Source organism: Bos grunniens, chromosome 10 (genome assembly GCF_055505025.1).
Source record: "Bos grunniens cultivar Pamir isolate PY7600 chromosome 10, Bosgru_T2T1.0, whole genome shotgun sequence".
Classification (NCBI taxonomy): Eukaryota; Metazoa; Chordata; class Mammalia; order Artiodactyla; family Bovidae; genus Bos; species Bos grunniens.
This window is the reverse complement of record NC_141174.1, coordinates 16,350,963-16,372,547: the sequence shown is the minus strand read 5'-3', so window position 1 is coordinate 16,372,547 and position 21,585 is coordinate 16,350,963. Positions and strand designations below refer to the sequence as shown.

General features: G+C 43.3%; 2 protein-coding genes across 51 annotated transcripts in view; one reads left to right on the top strand and one right to left on the bottom strand.

Moving 5' to 3' along the window:
• Positions 1–1,360: 1,360 nt before the first annotated feature.
• On the bottom strand, positions 1,361–11,740 carry ERG28 (ergosterol biosynthesis 28 homolog). Its single transcript, XM_086319593.1, has 5 exons — positions 11,642–11,740; positions 9,152–9,315; positions 6,472–6,562; positions 3,446–3,564; positions 1,361–3,319 (listed from the first exon to the last, which is right to left on the bottom strand). Exons 2-5 carry the CDS (start codon positions 9,282–9,284, stop codon positions 3,240–3,242), a joined length of 423 nt encoding a protein of 140 aa, XP_086175719.1. The 5' UTR covers positions 9,285–9,315; positions 11,642–11,740; the 3' UTR covers positions 1,361–3,239.
• A 62-nt stretch (positions 11,741–11,802) lies between these two features.
• Positions 11,803–21,585, top strand: part of TTLL5 (tubulin tyrosine ligase like 5) — a 316,623-nt gene continuing 306,840 nt past the window's right edge. For 40 of the 50 annotated variants that reach the window (XM_086319573.1, XM_086319572.1, XM_086319553.1 and 37 more), the window contains exons 1-3: positions 12,104–12,255; positions 13,873–14,041; positions 19,948–20,054. In XM_086319573.1, the coding sequence (XP_086175699.1) occupies positions 13,968–14,041; positions 19,948–20,054 (181 nt within the window). In that variant the 5' untranslated portion in view covers positions 12,104–12,255; positions 13,873–13,967. The other 10 variants (XM_086319545.1, XM_086319536.1, XM_086319563.1 and 7 more) reach the window with 4 other exon arrangements.

The following is a 21,585-nucleotide window of genomic DNA, read 5'->3' as shown; positions in this document are numbered from 1 at the left end:
GGGCTCCCTGCAGACCTCCACCTGAACATTAACTCTCTGTAAGATCACTGCTTTTCTTACTGCCTCCTACAATAGCTGGTAAGGGAAAGATAGTTTGTACCACGGAGCTCTCTTTCTAGGTGGGGACATGAGGCCTGAATTGCTACAACCACTTTTGGTACCATGAACGAAGCCAGCCTGTGGATGAAGCCAACACAGGAGGGCAGAGTCAAAAGAACTCCAGAGAAATGGAACTGAGTCCTGATCAAACCATTCCTGAAGCCTATAATCCTCTTTCCAGTTTTGTCAGCCAATGTTATCTTTATCGCTTCAGCTAGTTTAAGGAAGATTTTGTTCCTTTCACCTGAAGAGCCTTAACTGGTTGGGAATGCCCTTCACAAGCCCCCTGCTCCCTTTCCAGCTTCTACCTTTCACTTAGGAACGTCACCATTCTGTAGTTTAGTGACCTTAGTCCTTGAACAGACTAAGTGCTGACTCTTTGCCACCCCATGGACTGCAGCCCACCCGGCTCCTCCGTCCATGGGATTTTCCAGGCAAGAGTACTGGAGTGGGTTGCTATTTCCTTCTCCAAGGGATCTTCCTGATCCAGGGATCGAACCTGGGTCTCCCACATTGTAGGCAGATGCTTTTACCGTCTGAGCCACCAGGGAAGCCCAAATACTGCCTGACACATATTCAACTCAGATCACACCTCCTCAGAGAGGCTTTTCCCAGTGATCTCAGTTCTGTACCTCCCTCCTCGTCTGAATCATGGCACCTGGTTTTCTAGAGTCTTAGCACTGTCTGGGGTTGTGCTTTCAGGTGTGGGCTTGTTGACAGTCTGTTTCTTGACCCCAGGGACATTGCCTGGGTCATTCATTTTCCCTTCCCAAGTGTCTGGCATGGAGTAAGTGTTCAATAAACACTCGCTGAAGTAGCGAATGGGTTCTCGCATCTATACACTGTGTGTGAGTGTCCAGCCACTGTGGAGGTGCTCAGGGCTGTGTTTGGACGGCAGCCGTCTGCTCCAGTGCCTTGTCCTTGGGCTCCAGTGCTCTTTTCATGCTCATACAGCTGTTTCTTCCATGTTGTCTGGTTATGCTTTCTCAGGAACCTGATTCTTCTTTGTGAAGAAAACAAGAGAGGGTTCTGGCTATTCAGTTGTGTGCTCAGAATTTTGAAGGTGGGGACAGAGAGGAGGAAGATTTGACTTCATCAGAAATGAACAAGAGACTAAAGGCAGCCAGGTTTGCCTGGGTCTTGCACTGTCCTACTCATTATTGTGTATTTGATCTGCAGAAAGCTGGGATCTTCCTCTGCTGGGCCTCAGAGGAGGGCAGGGGCACTCTGGGATTAGAGGAGGCCAAAGTACCAGGACGGATCAGAGCAGAAGGTTTCTCTATTTATTACAAGTCTCATTACACAAATACAGCTGACTGGAAGGTCTAAAGACCCTTCCAACCCTGATCCACCTGTAGGCACAAGGACAGGGGCCACACTCACTGGCCAGCCAGCCCTTCTTAAAAGAACTGCTTGTCCCCCAGGTGGTTCAGAGTCTTGGGTCAAGCAGCAGAAAGGAACCCAACCTGGATGGACAACCCCTCAAAGCAGTCCTTGGTGGCAATGCTCTGGGCAAAGTAGCAGCTTGAAGTTTCAGTTTGTGTCTTCCAACCATACCAGTCGACAGTTAAAAATAAAATCAAAAAAGGAGAAGGCTGGAAAAGTAGTGCTGGAAGAGGACGTGGGTGCGGGAAGAGCACACAGTGGGCTTCAGATATATTGGCAGTTTCTTGATTTGGACAGATGTACGTCATTATAAAATGCTTCTTTCCGTTTAGTTCAGTTCAGTCGCTCAGTCATGTCCAACTCTTTGTGACCCCATGAACCACAGCACTCCAGGCCTCCCTGTCCATCACCAACTCCCAGAGTCCACTCAAACCCATGTCCGTTGTGTCTGTGATGCCATCCAACCATCTCATCCTCTGTGGTCCCCTTCTCCTCCTGCCCCCAATCTTTCCCAGCATCCGGGTCTTTTCAAATGAGTCAGCTCTTCACATCAGGTGGCTAAAGTCTTGGAGTTTCAGCTTCAACATCAATCCTTCCAATGAACACCCAGGACTGATCTCCTTTAGGATGGACTGGTTGGATATCCTTGCAGTCCAAGGGACTCTCAAGAGTCTTCTCCATCACCACAGTTCAAAAGCATCAATTCTTCGATGTTCAGCTTTCTTCACACTCCAACTCTCACATCCATACATGACCACTGGAAAAACCATAGCCTTGACTAGACGTACTTTGGTGACAAAGTAATGTCTCTCCTTTTGAATATGCTGTCTAGGTTGGTCATCACTTTCCTTCCAAAGAGTAAGCATCTTTTAATTTCATGGCTGCAATCACCATCTGCAGTGATTTTGGAGCCCAGAAAGATAAAGTCAGCCACTGTTTCCCCATCTATTTGCCATGAAGTCATGGGACCAGATGCCATTATCTTAGTTTTCTGAATATTGAGCCTTAAGCCAACTTTTTCACTTTCCTCTTTCACTTGCATCAAGAGGCTCTTTAGTTCTTCACTTTCTGCCATAAGGGTGGTGTCATCTGCATATCTCAGGTTATTAATATTTCTCCTGGCAATTTTGATTCCAGCTTGTGCTTCATCCAGCCCAGCGTTTCTCATGATGTACTCTGCATATAAGCTAAATAAGCAGGGTGACAATATACAGCCTTGATGTACTCCTTTTCCTATTTGGAACCAGTCTTTTGTTCCATGTCCAGTTCTAACTGTTGCTTCCTAACCTGCATATAGGTTTCTCAAGAGGCAGGCCAGGTGGTCTGGTATTCCCATCTCTTTCAGAATTTTCCACAATTTATTGTGAACCACACACTCAAAGGCTTTGGCATAGTCAATAAAGCAGAAATAGATGTTTTTCTGGAACTCTCTTGCTTTTTCCATGATCCAGCGGATGTTGGCAATTTGATCTCTGCTTCCTCTGCCTTTTCTAAAACCAGCCTGAACATCAGGAAGTTCACGGTTCACGTATTGCTGAAGCCTGGCTTGGAGAATTTCATTCTTTACATACATTTAAATGGCACTGACTTTCTGTATGCATGTAATATCTTTAAAAAATTTTAATTAAAGAAAAAAAACCCCAAATGTGAAAGGCTGTAAGTGGATGATGGAGCAGAAATGAAACTGAAGAGCATAGAGACAGAAGAGGCGAGCAAAGGCAGGAGATGACATCTTGGACATGGGGATGTTGGCCTCAGTTTCTCTTCTTCTGTCTGGATCCTGGTTCTGCTTCTAGGTGCCGGAGCCCCACTAGCATGCCCAGGATTGAGATACCTTAAATACAGACAGACAAGGTTAGTGGCTGACATAAGCACCGTGCTTGCTTAGATTACTTGTATAAGGCTTGTCCTTAGGGCTGGGACGGCTCCTGTGGGAGTTCCAGGGTCACTCGATGCTTACTTGCCACCATGAGGGGTGCCATGACGCCAATCGTGGGAGCCGCGGTCCCAAATACAAACAACTCACAGAGGAAGTGCCCTAATGCGAGGAAGAAGGTCCAGAGCGTGATGTAGTAGAGCCTACAGGGGAACAGACAGAAATGGGATTGTAGGTACAGTTTGTTCAGTGTGGAGGAAGTAGTCAGACTTGAAACACACAAATTAAAACCCAGGAAATGACTACGGCTAAAGAAAAAGGAGACTTGGTCCCGCGAAAGACCTGGCTGCTGCTGCTGTTGCTGCTAAGTCACATCAGTTGTGTCCAACTCTGTGCGACACCACAGATGGCAGCTGCTAGATCACATCAATTTTATTCACCTCTAGGGCAAAACTGAAGCCTTCAACTGCTAAATCGAGAGGAGAATGACCCAGCCATCCAGAGTGGCTTTGCAAGTCTTAGCAAGGTGGTGAAGCCAGTGATAGCAGAGTCTGGACTACGGCAATCCTAGATAGTGTAGACAATTTTGGATCAATCACACTTATGTATTCTACTTACTCAAACTGGCTTGACTCTAGTCCAAGCCTGCTTTTCAAGTGTCTGGCCAGGGGCTGGTCAGTGCTCATCTGATGGATGCCACTGAATGAAGGGCATGAATGAGGAATGGGTAGCAAGGGCCTTTCTGGGACTTTTAGATGATTTTGCAACATTGGCTGCATCTTAAGATACTCTGCATCTTAACCTAGCAAAATGGTCAGATGGAGGACACAATGACAACCTCACAGGAAGATAACTTGTTCCTCAGTTTTGACAAGGAGGTGGAGAAGACAGAAGTTATAGGAAGATGGACCACTTTGATAGCTGGTATCTTTCTTCTTTAACTACGAAATTTAAAAATTATGAAATACTTCAAACATACAAAAAATCATTCATAATAGAATTTACCCCTATACAACCAATACCCTACTCCATCAAATCTCACTATCTTGACATTTTTGCTTCAGATACCTTTTTCCTAAGAAATAAAATATTACAGATTTCAGTTAAAACTTCCTGAATGTCTTTTTTTCTTTCAAGTGAAAGTTGGCTTATTTAGAGAAATACCTATTAAATAGGAAAAATGCAGACTGTTTCAGAAAGTGAGAACAGCTGGGAATTGACTTCAGGTTTCTGGTTAGGGAGGGAATATGATCAGAGAGCATATCAGAAGCACAGGGACAAAAAATCCAGGCTTTACAAAAAAGTTGGAAATGGAAGTCAGCATTTCTGGCTGTCCTGTGTTGGGTGGAGGGGAAATGAATGGGTAAGAGACCTAAAGTTAAGTCTCAGCTGTCCCTGTTCATCCCCAAAGCACAACAAAGAAAAGATACACCCCTTCTACTTGTCAGTAATTCTTCATCATGGTAAAGGTCGTTAAAATGATTATGCGGTCCTTACTCCCTCCCAGTCACCCTGAGAGGAAAAACAGATCCACGAGTCTCATTTTATACATGAAGGGACTGAGATGCAGAGAAGGTCTATAATAAACTTGCTGTTTCAAAGCTATTACCAACAGAAATGAGACCAGAGCCTATTTTCTAATTTTCATTCTTGGGCCTCCGAGTGTTTCCACTAAACCTTGCTGCTTCCAAAAATACATATCAATCTAGAACAAGTAGACCATTGTTTCAGGTTCAAAAGTATGAAAAAATAAAGCTGGAGAGATCACAGTGCTAACAGCCCTCAAATCCCACTTGTCCTAGTCTTCTCAGTTTAAATGAACTGAGTCTCTAATATGCAGATCTACAGAATCAGCAACAAAAATCACTGCTTCCCAGGGCTACTAGGAGGAGACTTCATCAAAGTCATGTGGAAGCATCTGGTATAATAAGAGGGGCTCAATAAGTATCACCATCTCCTCTCTTGCCCAGATGCTGAGAGTCTGGCTAACACACAAGTATTTTGGTATGAAGTTCTTTTGGTGGCCTCACTTGGGGACCTGAGCAAACTTTCCACCTCAGTTGCGGTGATGATTGGTGTTGTAAAGACAGCTCGAGCCCCATCCAGCGGCCAGTTCAGATTACAACACTGTCTAGCCCAGGGGCTGCGACTGCCTGCACCTGTTCCACACTAGTTGTATGACGGAGAATGAAATGGCAACCCACTCCAGCATTCTTGCATAGAGAATCCCGTGGACAGAAGGGCCTGGTGGGCTGCTGTTCATAGGGTCCCACAGAGTCAGACACAACTTAAGCGACTTAGCATGCATGCATTGGATAAGGAAATGGCAACCCACTCCAGTATTCTTGCCTGGTGGGCTACGGTCCATGCGGTCACAAAGAGCTGGACATGAGTGTGCACGCACACATGCACGCAGTCTGTGTGAGCCCTATGAAGAGGCAGAATACAGAGGAGTCCTCGGTTCTCTGTGACCCTCACTTCATGACTCTGTGTAAACAAACAGCTGTTTACTGGTGGGCTCTTGACATCATGGATCCTGATTTCTGTTCATCCCTGCCTCTCAAGGAGGAATGTGAGTATAGGTGCCATGGCCTCTCTAAAAAGAGCAAGCACACTACCTCTTTAGTAGAAGAAAGGCTGACCCGTTAGTACGGAAGTAGAGGGATGTGATGCAGGCCGCTGGATCACACATAACCAGTTTGCTGTGTCCATTTCAAAGAATTGTTAAGCTTTAAAGACCTTCAGGCCTGTTCTGTTTTATAGCCCTGGAAGGAATGGTACCTAGTAATCTTTTATCTTCACATCTTAGGTTACTGTATCAAATCATAGACCATATGATGGAATCATAGTCCATCATAACTGCCTCTTGGCCCTGGGCATTTATTAGAATCAACTGAAGAAATTTTATCAAATTGCCCAGACCTGGATACCATATCAGTTAAATCATACACTCTGGAGACGGGCCCAGGAACCCCTGGTATTTTCTAAAGCCTTGCCTTGTTGATTTTCATGTACTGGCATTGATAAATAAGTCTCCGAGGGAGGAACACAATGGCTCTGCTTAGCACCCATTTCCAACACAGGGAGATGCTGTTCCCTCCTTTACATACGTTTTGTTGTGAATGTCAATGGCGCAGAGGCAGCGAACCACTGATGAGAGCAGCGTCCAGATTCCATAGGTCCGAGCTTGGAGGCCATTCACTGTGCAGCAGAAACAAGCAGGAGTGTTGAGAAGGGTGCATCAGGGTTCCCTCCAAACTCCTCCAACTTCACTGGAGGAGTCAGAGAGCTGAGCCTGCGATCCCCTTGGCTGGGCAAAGTACAGGCTCTGATGCTGTACGTGCAAACTAGAAGGGATGCAAAGAATTCCGGAAGGAGAACTGGTTCAGCTTCTCTTCCAACGCCTACAGTTGGGCGGGCGAGTTCCAAGAGTAGAAACCCAACAAACAGCCCACTTAGACAGTAATTCCTGGGTTAGTGGTTTATGGCTCTGCCTGGAAGCTGCTCTAGTATTGGTGAAGCAAGCGAGTCTGAATCAGGATAAGTGTGGAGGAACACGGTGGTGAGCGGTCTGTCAATACAAGATGCCTAGGAGGTCAGCAGACTTTCAGTGAGGCTGATGCGGGACAGAACACAAAAATACTAAGCAATACTGAGCCCTGTCTAGAGAGTCACACCTGGTCTTTAAGAGACCCAGGTCCCTGGATCTCCTGAATTCAGATCTATATTATGTGAATGAAGCCCTAATGAGGCTGGTTTCCTGTGCGTGTGGGAAGGGAACAAAGTTCCTGTGTTTGCTAGGGCCACTCTGCTCTTGCTAGTTTCATTCTGGCACTGCTGTGACAATATCTTCTCCAGAGAGTGTGAATCATAGTCCATCGTAACAGTGCTTATTGACCCTGGGCATATATTAGAATCAACTGAAGAAATTTTATCAAATTACCAAGACCTGGATACCAGATCAGTGAAATCACATACTCTGGAGGTAGGCTGAAACCCCCCTGGTATTTTCTAAAGCCTTGCCTTGTTGATTTTAATGTACTGGCATTGATCTACGGTGAAAAGCAAAGATACTTCCTTTGCTGGTCTCCTGAGCAAGAGAAATTTTAAGGGACAAGACTCACAACCGAAATGTCTTTCAGGATTTTCCTTTAAGGATTTTTGAGCCTTTGGAAAACCAGACAGAAACACCAAATGCATAACCCCAAAGATCTTTAGATGGTAGTCATTTTCAGAAAAAAAATCCCATATCCCAAACTAATATTTAACGGTTAGTCCTGAAGTGAAGTCGCTCAGTTGTGTCCGCCTCTTTGTGACCCCATGGACTGTAGGCTACTAGGCTCTTTGGTCCATGGGATTTTTGAGGCAAGAATGTTGGAGTGGGTTGCCATTTCCTTCTCCAGGGGATCTTCCCGACCCAGTGATGGAACCCAGGTCTCCTGCATGGTAGGCAGATGCTTTACCATCTGAGCCACCAGGGAAGTCAGTCCTGGAGGGCTATATATATTTTTTCTTTTTACACTCTTTATAAAGCATTTTGATAGCTCTTCTGATGGAAAGATAGGAAATTTCTCTATTCTACTTCTATATATCTCACTAAGGGTGAGATATACAAATGGAGTACCTCAGTAACGCTAACCAGAGTAGGCATCAGGTACAATTCTTCTACTGGATGCTCCAGGGTCCTGCTATCACCAGCAAAGCACCAGGAGGTCCCGAGGGACCTATTTCCGGGCTGTGTGTGCATGCATGCATGCACAAACTAACAAACACACTTCTGCTCAGCTATACGCCCTTTGACAAATCACATAACCCCTGGACTTTTCTGTCTCAACTTTAAATTCAAAGGGCTAGGTGAGATGACCTCTAAAAACCTGTGAATCTATACAGAGTTCCTGGACCACTGGAGGACAGCACTGGAGGGTGAAAAATGGAATTGTTTCACCCACTTTTCCAGGTTCTCTAAGCCTATTATACTTGAGCTTTGTTCAAAGTGAGGCTTAGCCTATTTACTTTCATTTTATACCCAGATGTTGCAGAAAAATGAGCTAGGTCAGAGCCTGAATCTAGGTTACCTATAAATGTGACATAGAATTGTCGCTACTATGAAACGGTGCTGCCGCTCAAGCCACCCCACGTATCAAAGCAGGGAAGCGCAAGCTGAAATGTGCAGCCACTCTCCAGCAGAGAGGCTCAGGACGCTGGGGAAAGCCATCGTGGGCCTGTGGAAGTTCATGTGGGAAACCAACCTGGAGGGATTTTGGATATCTAGTCAGGGTCTGTGTCATGGTTTGAGAAGACCTTGGATGAGTAATTCTCCATATGCAATGTAGGGTATAAACCATACGGCCCATGACCTGATTTCTGAAAGAAGCAACAGGAAAACCTTCATGGTTTCCTCATCAGGTATCAGTCATCAGAAGTCTGTCTCCTCACTTGTTCTTGTAATGGTATTTGTATAGACCAGCTGCCAAGGGCAGTGTAAAATGAAGGGAAAGGTATTCAGAGAAGCTTGTGGGCAAAATGGACAATTGTTATCCACCACATCTGTTACTCTAGTAGCTTAGGATCACTAGCTTAGGCAAAATCAGAATCACCTGCCAAGTTTCTAAAAAGAACTTCCTATGACACATCCAGGGGGTGAAAGATTCAATAATTAGGTCTGGAGAGGGAATTGGCCACCTGTGCTTTGTTTGATTTTAGTTTTTCACAGTTACTGTGATGTACAGCCAGGTCTGGGGACCACCATTTAAGCCACTACCACAAAGGATGAGGTGTTTGCTTTCTTACCCAGGTCTGGCTTGCCGGTATAGAGCTTTTCATAGAGAAAGGTGTGGTCTCGGAAGCTCTGTAGTGAGTTCCCTGCAGCTACGATGGATACCATCACCAGCCAGCTTCGTAACATGTTTAGGAATCGGCTCATGGCTCCCCTCCAACTTGAGAGGGCTTTTTGCCTTGGAAACAAAAGCAAAGGGCAGGAGACAATAGATGGTTAATGTGCTTCTACCATAAGCTCTGTAGTTAACCTGTGTCCCATTCATGAGAGCTGTACTAATCCTACTTTGTCAGTGATTTCATAAACTTCTCTCCCAAGTGCCGGAGAATTGTCTATCCCCAGGCACCCTTTATAGGGTTGGCACACTGCCTTTAAATATCTACCTTAAATCAAAGTGTGCTGACCAGAGTAAAAAGACTAAATAATGCAGTGGGTGGAAATGACAAACCCAGTGAGAAAAATGGAAAGAAAGAAACAGAAGATAGGGAGGTGTCCAAACGTCACTACAAAGAAATAAAATGGAATTTAGTGTAAGACTCACAGAAATTGGTCTCAATATTTCATCATACTAATAGTGGTGAGTCAACAGTATACTCTGAAATAAGTAGCACCATGCTTATGTTTGTCTAAGGAATTTCTCCAAAATATTAGCCTAAATCAGTACTCTCTTCTCTTGGCTAGAATTAGTCCCCTGGGATCTTTACTTGTAACCTGGTGTTTCACGTCAACCTTTTGTACTGCAAGTAGCTCAAAGGTGATTATAAATCTACTGATAGATACCTGCCTGGCTACTGGTGAGCGATCCTTCCAAGGACAGACAAGCCTTCTATGTCTGAGTGGCATGTATGATTTGAGGGCATTATTAACATGCTTTAACTTTTCTATACTTTGGTTTTCAGGGACATCATGCTTCATAAATTAGGAGAACAATATAAAAGTTACAAATTAATAAATTGTTGTGAGTTCACAAATAGTAAGAAAATTAGATGGAGAAGGAAACAGCAATGTTGGTATTGGGTTGCAGAAGAATCTACAGTTATTGAGGACTTGTATATGCCATGCACTGTGCCAAGCACCTATCATATATTATCTCATTTAATCCTTAAACAAAGTTGGTAGACACTATTAATATTTCCACTTTATAGATGAGGGATGGCATAGAGATGTTTAGTGACTTGCTTAAGGTTACACAGTCTATAGATGAAAGAGCTCAGATAAAAACCATGGTCTGTTGGTCTCTAAGATGTCTCACTGAGCATATTTTGATGAAGTTTCCATTTCTGTGAGAGACAAGTGAGCCATAGCCACCTGTCTTCAAGTGGTATAGAAAATACCATCAGGCTATGTATTTTTTATTTAAAAAACAGAACAAAATGTTCGATCAACCATGGCTGAGCACAGATTTCAATCATCTTGGTTTAAATAAAAACCATGTAGATAAAAATCAAATCATGGAAGTGCTTCTTCTCATCTTTGGTATGTGACCCATGGTTTATCTATTGTCTGGTTAATTTTTTGAACCTTAAGTGGCGACAAATTATCAGGCTTCCTTTGTCACTTTGACAGTAGGCCTTCTGGAATGGTCCTACATTACTCAGCTGAAACAAATATTAAAGTCAGTAATGGCAGAAGTGTGATGCACCAAAAAACACAGCAAGTTCCAGAGATAGAAGGGTCAGTGGATGAACCCCTCAGTGCAAATGGATCACAAAGCTGGACGTTAAAGTCCAGAGAGAATGAAGCTCTAATGGAATCACAAGCAGTTTCAGCATGGGCCAAGACATACACACTCCACTCCCCCCAACATATTGTTTTCTCACCGTGCCTCACCAGGAGCCTTAAGCTCTCAGAGTCAGAAAAGCTGTATGGATGACCTCTCTCTTTGACAGAACTTATGCCCATTTCACAGAAATTCTCAGAAACTCCAGAAGGTGGATGATGAAGACAGAGCCTGAGCACTCTTCCAAACTGCTCTGCCAGTCCCTCAGCACGACTGCCTCAAAGCTTTTGAGGGCCTGTTAGAGTATCCAACGTCTATTCTCAAAATTTACCCAGGCACAAGCCAGCAAAGGTAAGGTGGTTTACTAGAGTCAGGTGAGAGTTTCCTTTCCTGGGCTCACTTTTCAGTAGCTGTGTGACTGTGGGGAAGTAATTTACACTTTACAGCTTAGATTTCCTTACCTGCAAAATGGAGATTAAAATTACCTATTCCAAGAGTTATTATAAGAATTACTTTAGAAAGCAAAGGTTCCTAGTATTGTGCCAGGCTCAGAGTGGCCACTCATTTGTTCATCGATTCACTCGTTCTGTACCTACCAAGCTTCCTTCATTTTCCCAGCTTCGTCTTCTCTTGGTCTCTGAAATCTCTTTTCCCCCTACAAGGTTGCCTCCCGGGTATCTTTCTTCTGTCCCATCTCCACTGCTTTAGGCTGTGCGGATCCTCTCCATTAGAAGCCACACAGACACCCACCTCTCCCCCCCACCCCGCCCAACATTCACCCTACCTGGCGACAGTACTCTCAGCACAGCAGCAGTAGTAGCAGCAGCAAAGGAACTGCCCTAGCACAGCTCCAGACCTGAGTCTACCTGAGCCACTTGTCCCCGCCCCCACTCTCAGCCCGGCTCCGGCATTGGTTTCTTGCGATCAGCCCTCGTTCTGATTGGCTGTTTAGGTTATGCTCGAGCAGGCGATGGGGCGTGAACCGCTTTACTGCCAATCAGCGGTTGCCGATCCGCAAACCTCACTCCCAGCACGCCGCCCTTGCAGTGAACCCTCCTGTTGAGCGCAGCGAAACACTCCAGGTTCGGAGTCAATCTTTTGGGGGCGGAGGGGGAAAGAGCAAGAAAAGTAAGTCAAGACTTCTGTGGGGAGCGGAGCCCTGTGCCCGCTCGGCGCGGCGGTGACGACAATTGTACGCGCCTGAAGCTAAGCGTCCTCCGCGCCGGGGCGCAGGCGCCTGCGCAGTGAGTCCGAGCGGGCGGTTGCTGGTTGGTTGTTGTAGTAACGGGGGAAGCCGCCTTCGGCTGCGGCCTTGAGCCCGGCTGGGGAAGGAGGAGGGAGGTAGGCGCAGAGCGCTGTCCCTGCCTGCCCGCCCCGAGCGATGGGAAGATGAAACAGGTAAACGCCTGCGCCCGCGCTCTCCTCCCCGAAGAGAGGGGCGCCCCGAGTCCGGGCGGGCGCCGACCGCTGCACTTCCCTCTCCCTGTCCGGGACAGCTGTTGGCTTCCGGGCGCGCTGGGCTGAATCGCAGCGGCTGCGGCTCCCCGTGTCCTTTCCGTGGGGAGCATCTGAGGACCTCCCTGGGAAGGGCTGAGCCATGGGTGTATCTGAGAGCCTTATCCCTTTAGGGAGAGGTCACTACTCGGGCAAGTGCCCTCAATCTTCCGATCGCCCTGTCTGTTACTGCCCAGCTCGCAGCCTAGGACAGGTTGGCATCCCTTCGTCGCTTAGAGGTTTAGTTTCTTTTGTATGAATTTAAGGGACTTCCCAACATTTTGGGAAATACTGAGAAATCCTGTTGGGGATACTCGGTAGAAAGCCTTGAGATTGTTCCATACTGCCCATTTCGCTGAACATGTGTAGGGAATCCTTGTCGGAACTGGCTTTCCTCGCCCCCTGTTTAGATTATCCCATATATTAATGCGGAGAAGGCAATGGCACCCCACTCCAGTACTCTTGCCTGGAAAATCCCATGGACGGAGGAGCCTGGTGGGCTGCAGTCCATGGGGTCGCTAAGAGTCGGACACGACTGAGCGATTTCACTTTCACTTTTCACTTTCATGCATTGGAGAAGGCAATGGCAACCCACTCCAGTGTTCTTACCTTGAGAATCCCAGGGATGGGGGAGCCTGGTGGGCTGTCGTCTATGGGGTCGCACAGAGTCAGAGCGGACACGACTGAAGCGGCTTAGCAACATAGCAACAACATATATTAATGCATAGAAAAATAAGGTTTGGAAAGATTCAATGGTAATCTTTGAGTAATAGGATTATGGTCATTCAAACATTTTCTTATCTGTTATTTCTAGTCCATCCTCAAACATACTATGAAATGTACCTTTTCTCTATTAAAGTATTATAATTAGAAATGGGCTAATTTTAATGTCTATTCGATATTCGGGTAATAGTTTGTGGTTTTCAGTAAGGGAGAATAATTTTTGAGAGCGTTTGTAAGGACAGACCCCTCTCCCCTCCGCCCGCCCCCGCTGCTATTTACAACCTTGATTCAGCAGAATATATTCATTTTTTGCTTGTATTTATTTCAGTGGAATCATGATCGTATTTTATCTATACTCTAAAGAAATATTTGGAAGGATCTTAAAAGTTGTGTTTTTCATTTTAGCTCATGTCAGGTTTTGCTATCAAGGAACCTACGTTTTAGGTAATGAGCCGCATACCTCAGATTTTCCTAAAAGTTAAGTAACCCTATCATTTTGGTGCATATTAGATTTAGTATGTAACTACTACATACTACATAGTATGTAACTTTCTTACATACTACATTTAGTATGTAAGAAACACAGGAAACTTAATAGCCTCTCTTCAAATACACAGAGGACAGACAAAAAAAAATCTTGATCATTGTGCCATATGTGAGGCACTGTGAAAAAAGGTAAGTTTCTAAAGGCTGGACCCTATTTACATAAATATCTGTTTTAGTTACATAAAAGATCGCCGTTAATAATGAACATAAAGACAGCTGGGTTATGTTTCAGATCCTTTGTCTCTCTTGCAGGAATCTGTGCCACCCAAATTGTTTGATCCAGTGAATGTGCAAGGAAAGGTCTCTGAGGCCCCCGTCTGCTGACTGCATGACAAACTCTAAAGGAAATGCCAGTTGTGATGGCCCGGGACCTGGAGGAAACAGCATCATCCTCAGAGGATGAGGAGGTGGTAAGCCAGGAGTAAGTAATAGCAAGCCTGCTTTTGACCCTTTGCCTTCAGGTTGAAAGATAGTTCTCTTATTTTACTCCTCTCCTCTTTTACCAATATCCTTCCTTTGGTGTTATCTGACTCTGGTTTTAGTCTCCATACATGGTCTAGTTTGGGATCTTTTTTGTGGGGACCATCAGCTATCTGAAATGAGATAAGGCTCTGTTTCTGGCGTCATGAGTGAACATCAGCCCTAGATGATACAGGTAATAGCTCTTAATCAACTCTTGATCAGAGCTCCTTACATAGGAGATTTTGAAATTTTTAGATATCTAAGAAAAATAGGTCTCCCAGCACTGTGACATTGGTTATTTTCTCCAAAGCCTTTAGGATGATAGAGTGATGATAATAAGTTATTTGAATAAGTGTGGGACAGGCCATTAGAATTCTGAGGCCTGCGCTGTCCATGGCTTTCTCAAGTTCTTTTAGATAAGAGTTAAGTTTCTTCATTGCTGGATTCTCACAAGAATATAAATGAAGACAGTGCTAAGTGTAGCTGCTATAGGTGATGGTAAGGGCTTTAACTGCTGTATCCCATTTAACAATAACATCTGAAGATTTTATTATTCCCATTTAACTAAGCTCAGCCCCATACATGTCAAAGAACTTCCTTAGGGATGCATAGAGATTAAGTGATAGGTTGAGATTTAGACCTAGATTTCCATGATTTTGCAACTCTTAGATATTTTGCCTCCTTTAATATTATTACATGACATAGACAGCAAAGAGAGAATCTGGCTTAAAGATAAGGTTAGTTTTTAAGATTCTGTGTAAGTCCACTAGGATTCATGTGCTATGTCATTTGAAAAGTGGAGATAATTTCTGCCAGGCTGAATCGAGTAGAATGGTTAGTTCAGTCGCTCAGTCGTGTCCGACTCTTTGTGACCCCATGAATGGCAGCACGCCAGGCCTCCTTGTCCATCACCAGCTCCCCCAGTTCACCTAAACTCATGTCCATCGAGTCGGTGATGCCATCCAACCATGTCATCCTCTGTCATCCCCTTCTCCTGCCCCCAATCTCTCCCAGCATCAGAGTCTTTTCCAATGAGTCAACTCTTTGCATGAGGTGGCCAAAGTACTGGAGTTTCAGCTTTAGCATCAGTCCTTCCAAAGAACACCCAGGACTGATCTCCTTTAGAATGCACTGGTTGGATCTCCTTGCAGTCCAAGGGACTCTCAAGAGTCTTCTCCAACACAGTTCAAAAGCATCAATTCTTCGGCGCTCAGCTTTCTTCACAGTCCAACTCTCACAGCCATACCTGACCACTGGAAAAACCATAGCCTTGACTAAACGGACCTTTGTTGGAAAATCAAAGTACCTTTAAATTATAAAGTGCCATACAAGTGATAAAGCATTATTCCTGCTGGATTTAATATTGATTTTAAAGTGTATTTCTTATAATCCAGCAGAAGGTTATATTGTTTAATTAGAAAAAATTATTGAAGCATTAGTAAAGCTTTGGGGAAAGGCTTTTCATCACTGTTAGGTCATAGAAAATAATAAGAGATTTGTTATTATTAATGTATTTGGGTCATTCTCATTCAGGATAATTAAATGGATAATTTCCTCTGGGCACTTTGCCATCTTGTGACTTTTTCTGTGTGCTGCCTCTTAGCCGTTTCTCCACATTTTTAACTTCTTCTGCAGGCATCCGTCTTTCTGATTCAAGATCTTCTTTTAACTTTTACTTCATAACTGTCCTTTTTATTAGTGGGCTTATAGGTTGGGCCCAACAAGTATCAGATTGGATTGTATAAAATTGCTATTTAGGTAAGTCAAACAGTCAGAATATTGAGAGCTTTAGATGCTCAACATGATTTCAGTTTATTTTAGATGACTCAGACTAATTTTATTCTAGTAGGTGCTCAAAAATACTTGCTGCCCGAATGACTAACTTAATGAATGAATATATGGCACGTTTGTTAATGTATTTAGCAAGATCATTCATTTAGAAGGTAAAACCTAAATTTTGCTTTCTAAAGACAGCGACATGAGGACTGTTTTTAGTTTGCATAAGCTCCCTGTCCTTGGGTTGTGTCTGATTAACACTTGTAAGTGGAGGATACAAAGGGATATCATAGATACCTAGACCACCACTGGGAGCCTTCACCATTTGGTAACTGAATGATTGCTTGAGGGTAGAAGCTTGCCAGATGTGGTCCATCCTCATTATACCAGATGAGAAGACTGTAATCACAGGGGATCTAGTGGCAGTTTTAGTAACTGCCATAACTTGGAAGTAGTGATAAATGTCAGTGTTATTTTGAGATGTCTGCAACAAATGTCATATGGTACAAAAAAGCTATCATTTCAGATGGAGGCGAAGGGGCAGGTAGTGCTAGTAGTACTGTGGTTTGTTGCCTATATTCACAATTGAGAAATGCTAAATTTCTAGTAGAAGTTAGTGAAAATACAGGTGTAATCCCACCCCACCTCACCCCAGTTCAAATTGATGGACATTTGCTCCTCTTACTTTTAAACTCCTACTGTTGAGTTTTGATTATTAATGTTCCATCAGCTCATGTCTATGAAACACTTGTTTTATACTTTAGGAATCTTAAAGTCAATCTTGTTCACACTTGGAGGAACATGCTTACATTTCTAAAGTTTTGCAAGTTCAAAGGTCTTAAATCATCTAGGATGTTGACTTGATCCCAAGATGTCTCTCCATGGACATCTGCTAGATCTGCTCAGATCCCCAGGCTGTATTAAAGTATTCATGCTTTGCAATCCTGGACATTAGAGCTATAAACTGTCCAGGCATCCTTGTTTTGGACGACATTCTTTGCAATAGTAAATGTAAAGGGGCTCTTTTTCTATATTTTCCTTGGGGATCCCAAATTATAAATTTATACATATACATGTGGAAATGTTCATTTGGTATATAGGTTCTTTAGTCCTTAAAAAATATCTAATTCTGATTGTAAAAGCTGGTTTTACATCAGTTAAAAAGATCTTCAACAAATGATGGGCTTCCCTCATAGCTCAGTTGGTAAAGAATCTGCCTGCAATGCGGGAAATCTGGATTTGATTCCTGGATTGGGAAGATCCCATGGAGAAGGGAAAGGCTACACACTCCAATATTCTGGCCTGGAGAATTCCATAGACTGTATAGTCCTTGAGGTCGCAAAGATTCAGACATGACTGAGCAGCTTTCATTTTCAACAAATGATTATACAGCGAGTGCTACAGTTCAGAGAAATACATCTCTGTGGGCTGCAGGAGCTGGGGAAGGCTCCAGGGAGGTGGTGAGATGAGCTGGGCTATAGAGAGTGGGATTAGGTGAACAGAGAAAGTGGGGAAGGCATTTCCAGCACAGACATTGGGATGAATGAGGCTTAGAGGCTTTGAGTTATGTAGGCTGGATCCCAAGAGTGAATAATATCTATTCCTCATGAAATAACTGTTTAAAAACCAAAATGTTCTTAGGCTTTCAATAAAGTAAGCCATAAAACTAGTCTACTTTGGTTACTAATCCAAGTTTTTTGTTCTTTCATGTCTGTAAAAGTGTAATTTCTTAATATGTCCTGGTTTCTGGTGTAAATGAATATTTAAAGTCCCAATTTTCAGTTTCCTAATCACTTTGAATCTTTTCCCTTTAGCGCCAACTGGTGGGAACGTGCTTTTAGTGACAATGCAGCGCCTGCCTTAAGTATTTTTAGTTTGACCTTACTGAATTAACAATTCATCTGCTACCTGTTTTCTCTTTTCAGAGGTTGTAAATGAAAAGATTCTCTGTCAGGGATGTGACTTTCTACAGATAGTATGTTTCAGGCCTTGGCTCTTGTTAGCTGTGTGTGCTTATTGTGTTCCTGACTCTTGTCAAACATTTTTACCTTTTATCAGTAATGCATCATTTGTAGGTGCTAAGGCAGATTGGTGCCAGTTTGCAGTTAGAGGTGGATTGACAAGGAACTTTAGTCCATTTCCAAAGTTTCTATCTAAAGCTTGATAGCTCAACCTGCTTATTTTTACCTCTATCCTCTGACTTAGATGTGTAGCGGGAGAAAAAAAAAAAACATTGAAAGGGATCATAGGAATTATCTGGTCCCTTTTACAGGTGTTTAAGATGGTACTGTGCTTAGTTGCTGAGTCGTGTCTTACTCTTCGTGACCCTATGGACTGTAGTACAGCAAATTCCTCTGTCCGTGGGATTCTCCAGACAAGAATATTGGGGTGGGTTGCCATTTCCTCCTCCAGGGGATCTTCCCAACCCAGGGATCAAACTCAGATCTCCCACATTGCATGCGGACTCTTTACCATCTGAGCCACCAGGGATGTTGATTAAGATGGAAAAGAAAGCAAATCACACACACAGATACACACACAAATCCTTCTTGCACCCTGTAAACACCATTTCTCTCAAATGGTCACTGTCACCCAAGTCAACTTGCAGCAACATTAAATATGCACTTTCCATTTCTAGAAAACAGGGAATGAACTAGGTGTAGCAGTCTCTGCTTTCTTCACTAAATCTCTTGGCAACTCATCCTAAGTGTAAAGCTGCCTCACTTCTGAGAATGGTAGCCTGGCAGCCTATACATTCAAAGCGTGGATCTGTTTCAACCTGTGTTGGGAGTGTCTAACTTGGCCCTGAGGTTTGTGGTATGGCTTTTTTAAGGGGTGTGGTCATGTGAGTTTTTGAGAGCAGCCTGAATCTTTGGATTAATGATAATAATAATAATAAATGGATCTTATTCCATACAAGATACTGATTAATTTCAATTCCTCAGGGGTTCAGTTTAAGATGTTTATGCAAAATATCACTGAAATGGGATTATGGAGATGGAAGAGTGGAAAGAACACAGACACTTGGGTCAGATGCCTGTTCCCTTGCACAACCAGCTGTATGACTCTGAGGAAATTACATAACCTCTCGGAGACACCTTTTCTTCGATTCTAAGTACTGGCAAGAGGATTACATGAGATAATTTGATAGCTCTTAGTGTAATTCTTGACACATAAGAGGGATCCAGGCCATTTCTTTCCTTTCCTGCCTCCCTGCACTAAGGCAGTTGAAGATTCTTCTAATCTGTGAATAAATACACATTTGAGATTGATTTAACAGAGATTTCTGGAAGGTAAGAGAAAGTTAGAGGTCCTCTTCTGGAAGAAAATATTGTTCCATTTAGTATAGGCTTGCTTTCAAACATATAGTCTTAATTGGAATACTTGTATTTCTTTAGGTTTCCTAGCTCAGACTGTTAGGATGGGTCCTCAAATTGGCTTAAAAAGGGGCTATACGGTGTAAAAGGGGTATGTCAGTTATTGTGATTATTTTAGTTTTTAGTTAGGATTCTTATCTGTCCTGGGGACTAAGACATAAATTGTCCTAAATAATAAACGGAGTGTGTTAACTCATATTTAGGAAGGACTTGATTCTGTACCTGCACGTTTGCCACGCAGGGTCTCATCTCTCTCATTCAGCCGGGCTCCCCCTGACTTTCTCCTTTGCTCACAGTGACAACTGCACTTCCAGACCTCATTCTCTTACACCGTCAAGGGGAGGAGGCCATCTCTCTACAGCTGCTGCAGAAGGGGAAGAAAGCATCGCTCTCCTAGAGGGCCATACTGTCTCCTAACACACTGTCTCCAGCTGCTTCATGTCCTCATCCCTGAACCAGTAACTATAACTAGGGTGTGGAAAACCCTGATTGGCTGACGTCAGTCAAGGCCTGTCCCTGCCCCAGGGATGGAGTTCATCTGGAACAGACCACGTGATTGAGAATGGGAGAGAACTGGTTTCCTGTAGCGCTTTTGGAATGCTTGTTCTAGAAGAAGGGGAAAGTTGCTAAGCAGCCAACCCCGGTGATCTGCTTCAATTGTCAATTCAGATTTTGAGCTGTGAATTAATAAAGGCTTCTGTTACGGTTGTAGAGATCATCCATGCATCATGTGGACTGGAGGCTGCAGGAGAATTCCAGTTTTGGTATTCCATGCTGAGGCTATTCTGACAAAGGACAACAATATTCGAGTAATTGGAGGTAGGTATGATTTTCCCCAGAGAGGGCAGGGCTGGTCATGGCCCTGATAACCTCGCCTTGGAGAAAGTGATAACCACATTTAGGGAAAGGGCCTTGGTCAGGAGAAGACTCTCATGATGTTTTATACTTGAAAGGATTATTTATGATTCCTTAAATTGTTTTCTGCATATTAAATTTTTTTCCTTGTTTTTTGTTTTTAGAGTTATGTGTACAAGTGTTTATGTTTTTTTTTCTTTAGAGATCATTGACATACAGCACTGTAGAAAGTTTAAGGTGTGTGGCATGGTGGTTTAACTTACATGTATCGTGAAATGATTATCACACAAAGTTTAGTGATAATTGTTTTCTTCAATTATGGTAAAATACACATAACAAAATTATTGTTTTCATCGTTTCAGTGGACAACTCAGCGGCATTTGGTACATTCGTAATATTGTGCTGCCATCATCATTTACTAATTCTAGAACATTTTCATCTAAAAGTAAACTCAGTATCCATTGAACAGTCATTCCACAACCCCCTCATCCCAGCTCCTGGAAACCACTGGTTTTTCTGCCTCCATGCTGTTACCTAGTCTGGATATTTCTTATAAATGGTCCCACACAACATGTAGCCTCTTGTGTATGGCATCTTACACTTAGCATAATATTTTCAGGGTTCATCCATGTTGTAGCATATATCAGTACTTCATTCTTTTTGTGGCTGAATGATATTCCATTGTACAGACATGCCAGATTTTGTTTATCCATTCATCAGTTGATGGATAAATATGAAAGTAAAAGTCGCTCAGTTGTGTCCAACTCTTTGCAACCCTGTGGACTGTACGGTCCATGGAATTCTCCAGACCAGAATACTAGCATGGGTAACCTTTCCCTTCTCCAGGGGATCTTCCCAACCCAGGGATCAAACCCCGGTCTTCTGCGTTGCAAGTGGATTCTTTACCAGCTGAGCCGCAAGTGAAGCCCAAATAATATTCCGTTGTACAGATATACCACATTTTGTTTATCCGTTCATCAGTTGACGGATAAATGTTTCCATCTTTTGACTCTTGTAAATAGTGCTACTGTGAACATTCATGTACAATCTTTTGTTTGTTTTCAGTTCTCTTGGGTATATACCTAGGAATGGAATTGCTAGGTTGGATGGTAATTCTGTGATTAACTTATTAAAGAACTGCCAAAGGATTTTTCACAGTGACTGTACAATTTTACATTCCCACCAGCAATGGTGTGAAATGGTATCTTATTGTGGTTATGATTTGCATTTCCCTATTACTGTCATTGAGCATCTTTTCATGTCCCCTTTGGCCATTTACATGTGTTCTTTGGAGAAATGTCTATCAAGGTTTTTGCCTATTTTCTAATTGGGTTGCTTGTCTTTTTGTTGTTTAGTTGTAAGAGTTCTTTACACATTCCGGATACTAGAACCTTATCAGAAAAATGATTTCCAAATATTTTTTCCTGTTCTGTAGTTTGTCTTTTCATGCTCTTGATAGTTTTCTTTCGTGGCAAAAGTTTTTCATTTTGATGAT

Coding starts and splice junctions, on each gene's coding strand:
- ERG28 (XM_086319593.1), bottom strand. CDS start 9,284: ATGAGCCGATTCCTAAACATGTTACGAAGCTGGCTGGTGATGGTATCC. Junction 6,563..9,151: donor TACCGGCAAGCCAGACCTGG/GTAAGAAAGCAA, acceptor TCTGCTGCACAG/TGAATGGCCTCCAAGCTCGG. Junction 3,565..6,471: donor ATTGACATTCACAACAAAAC/GTATGTAAAGGA, acceptor GTTCCCCTGTAG/GCTCTACTACATCACGCTCT.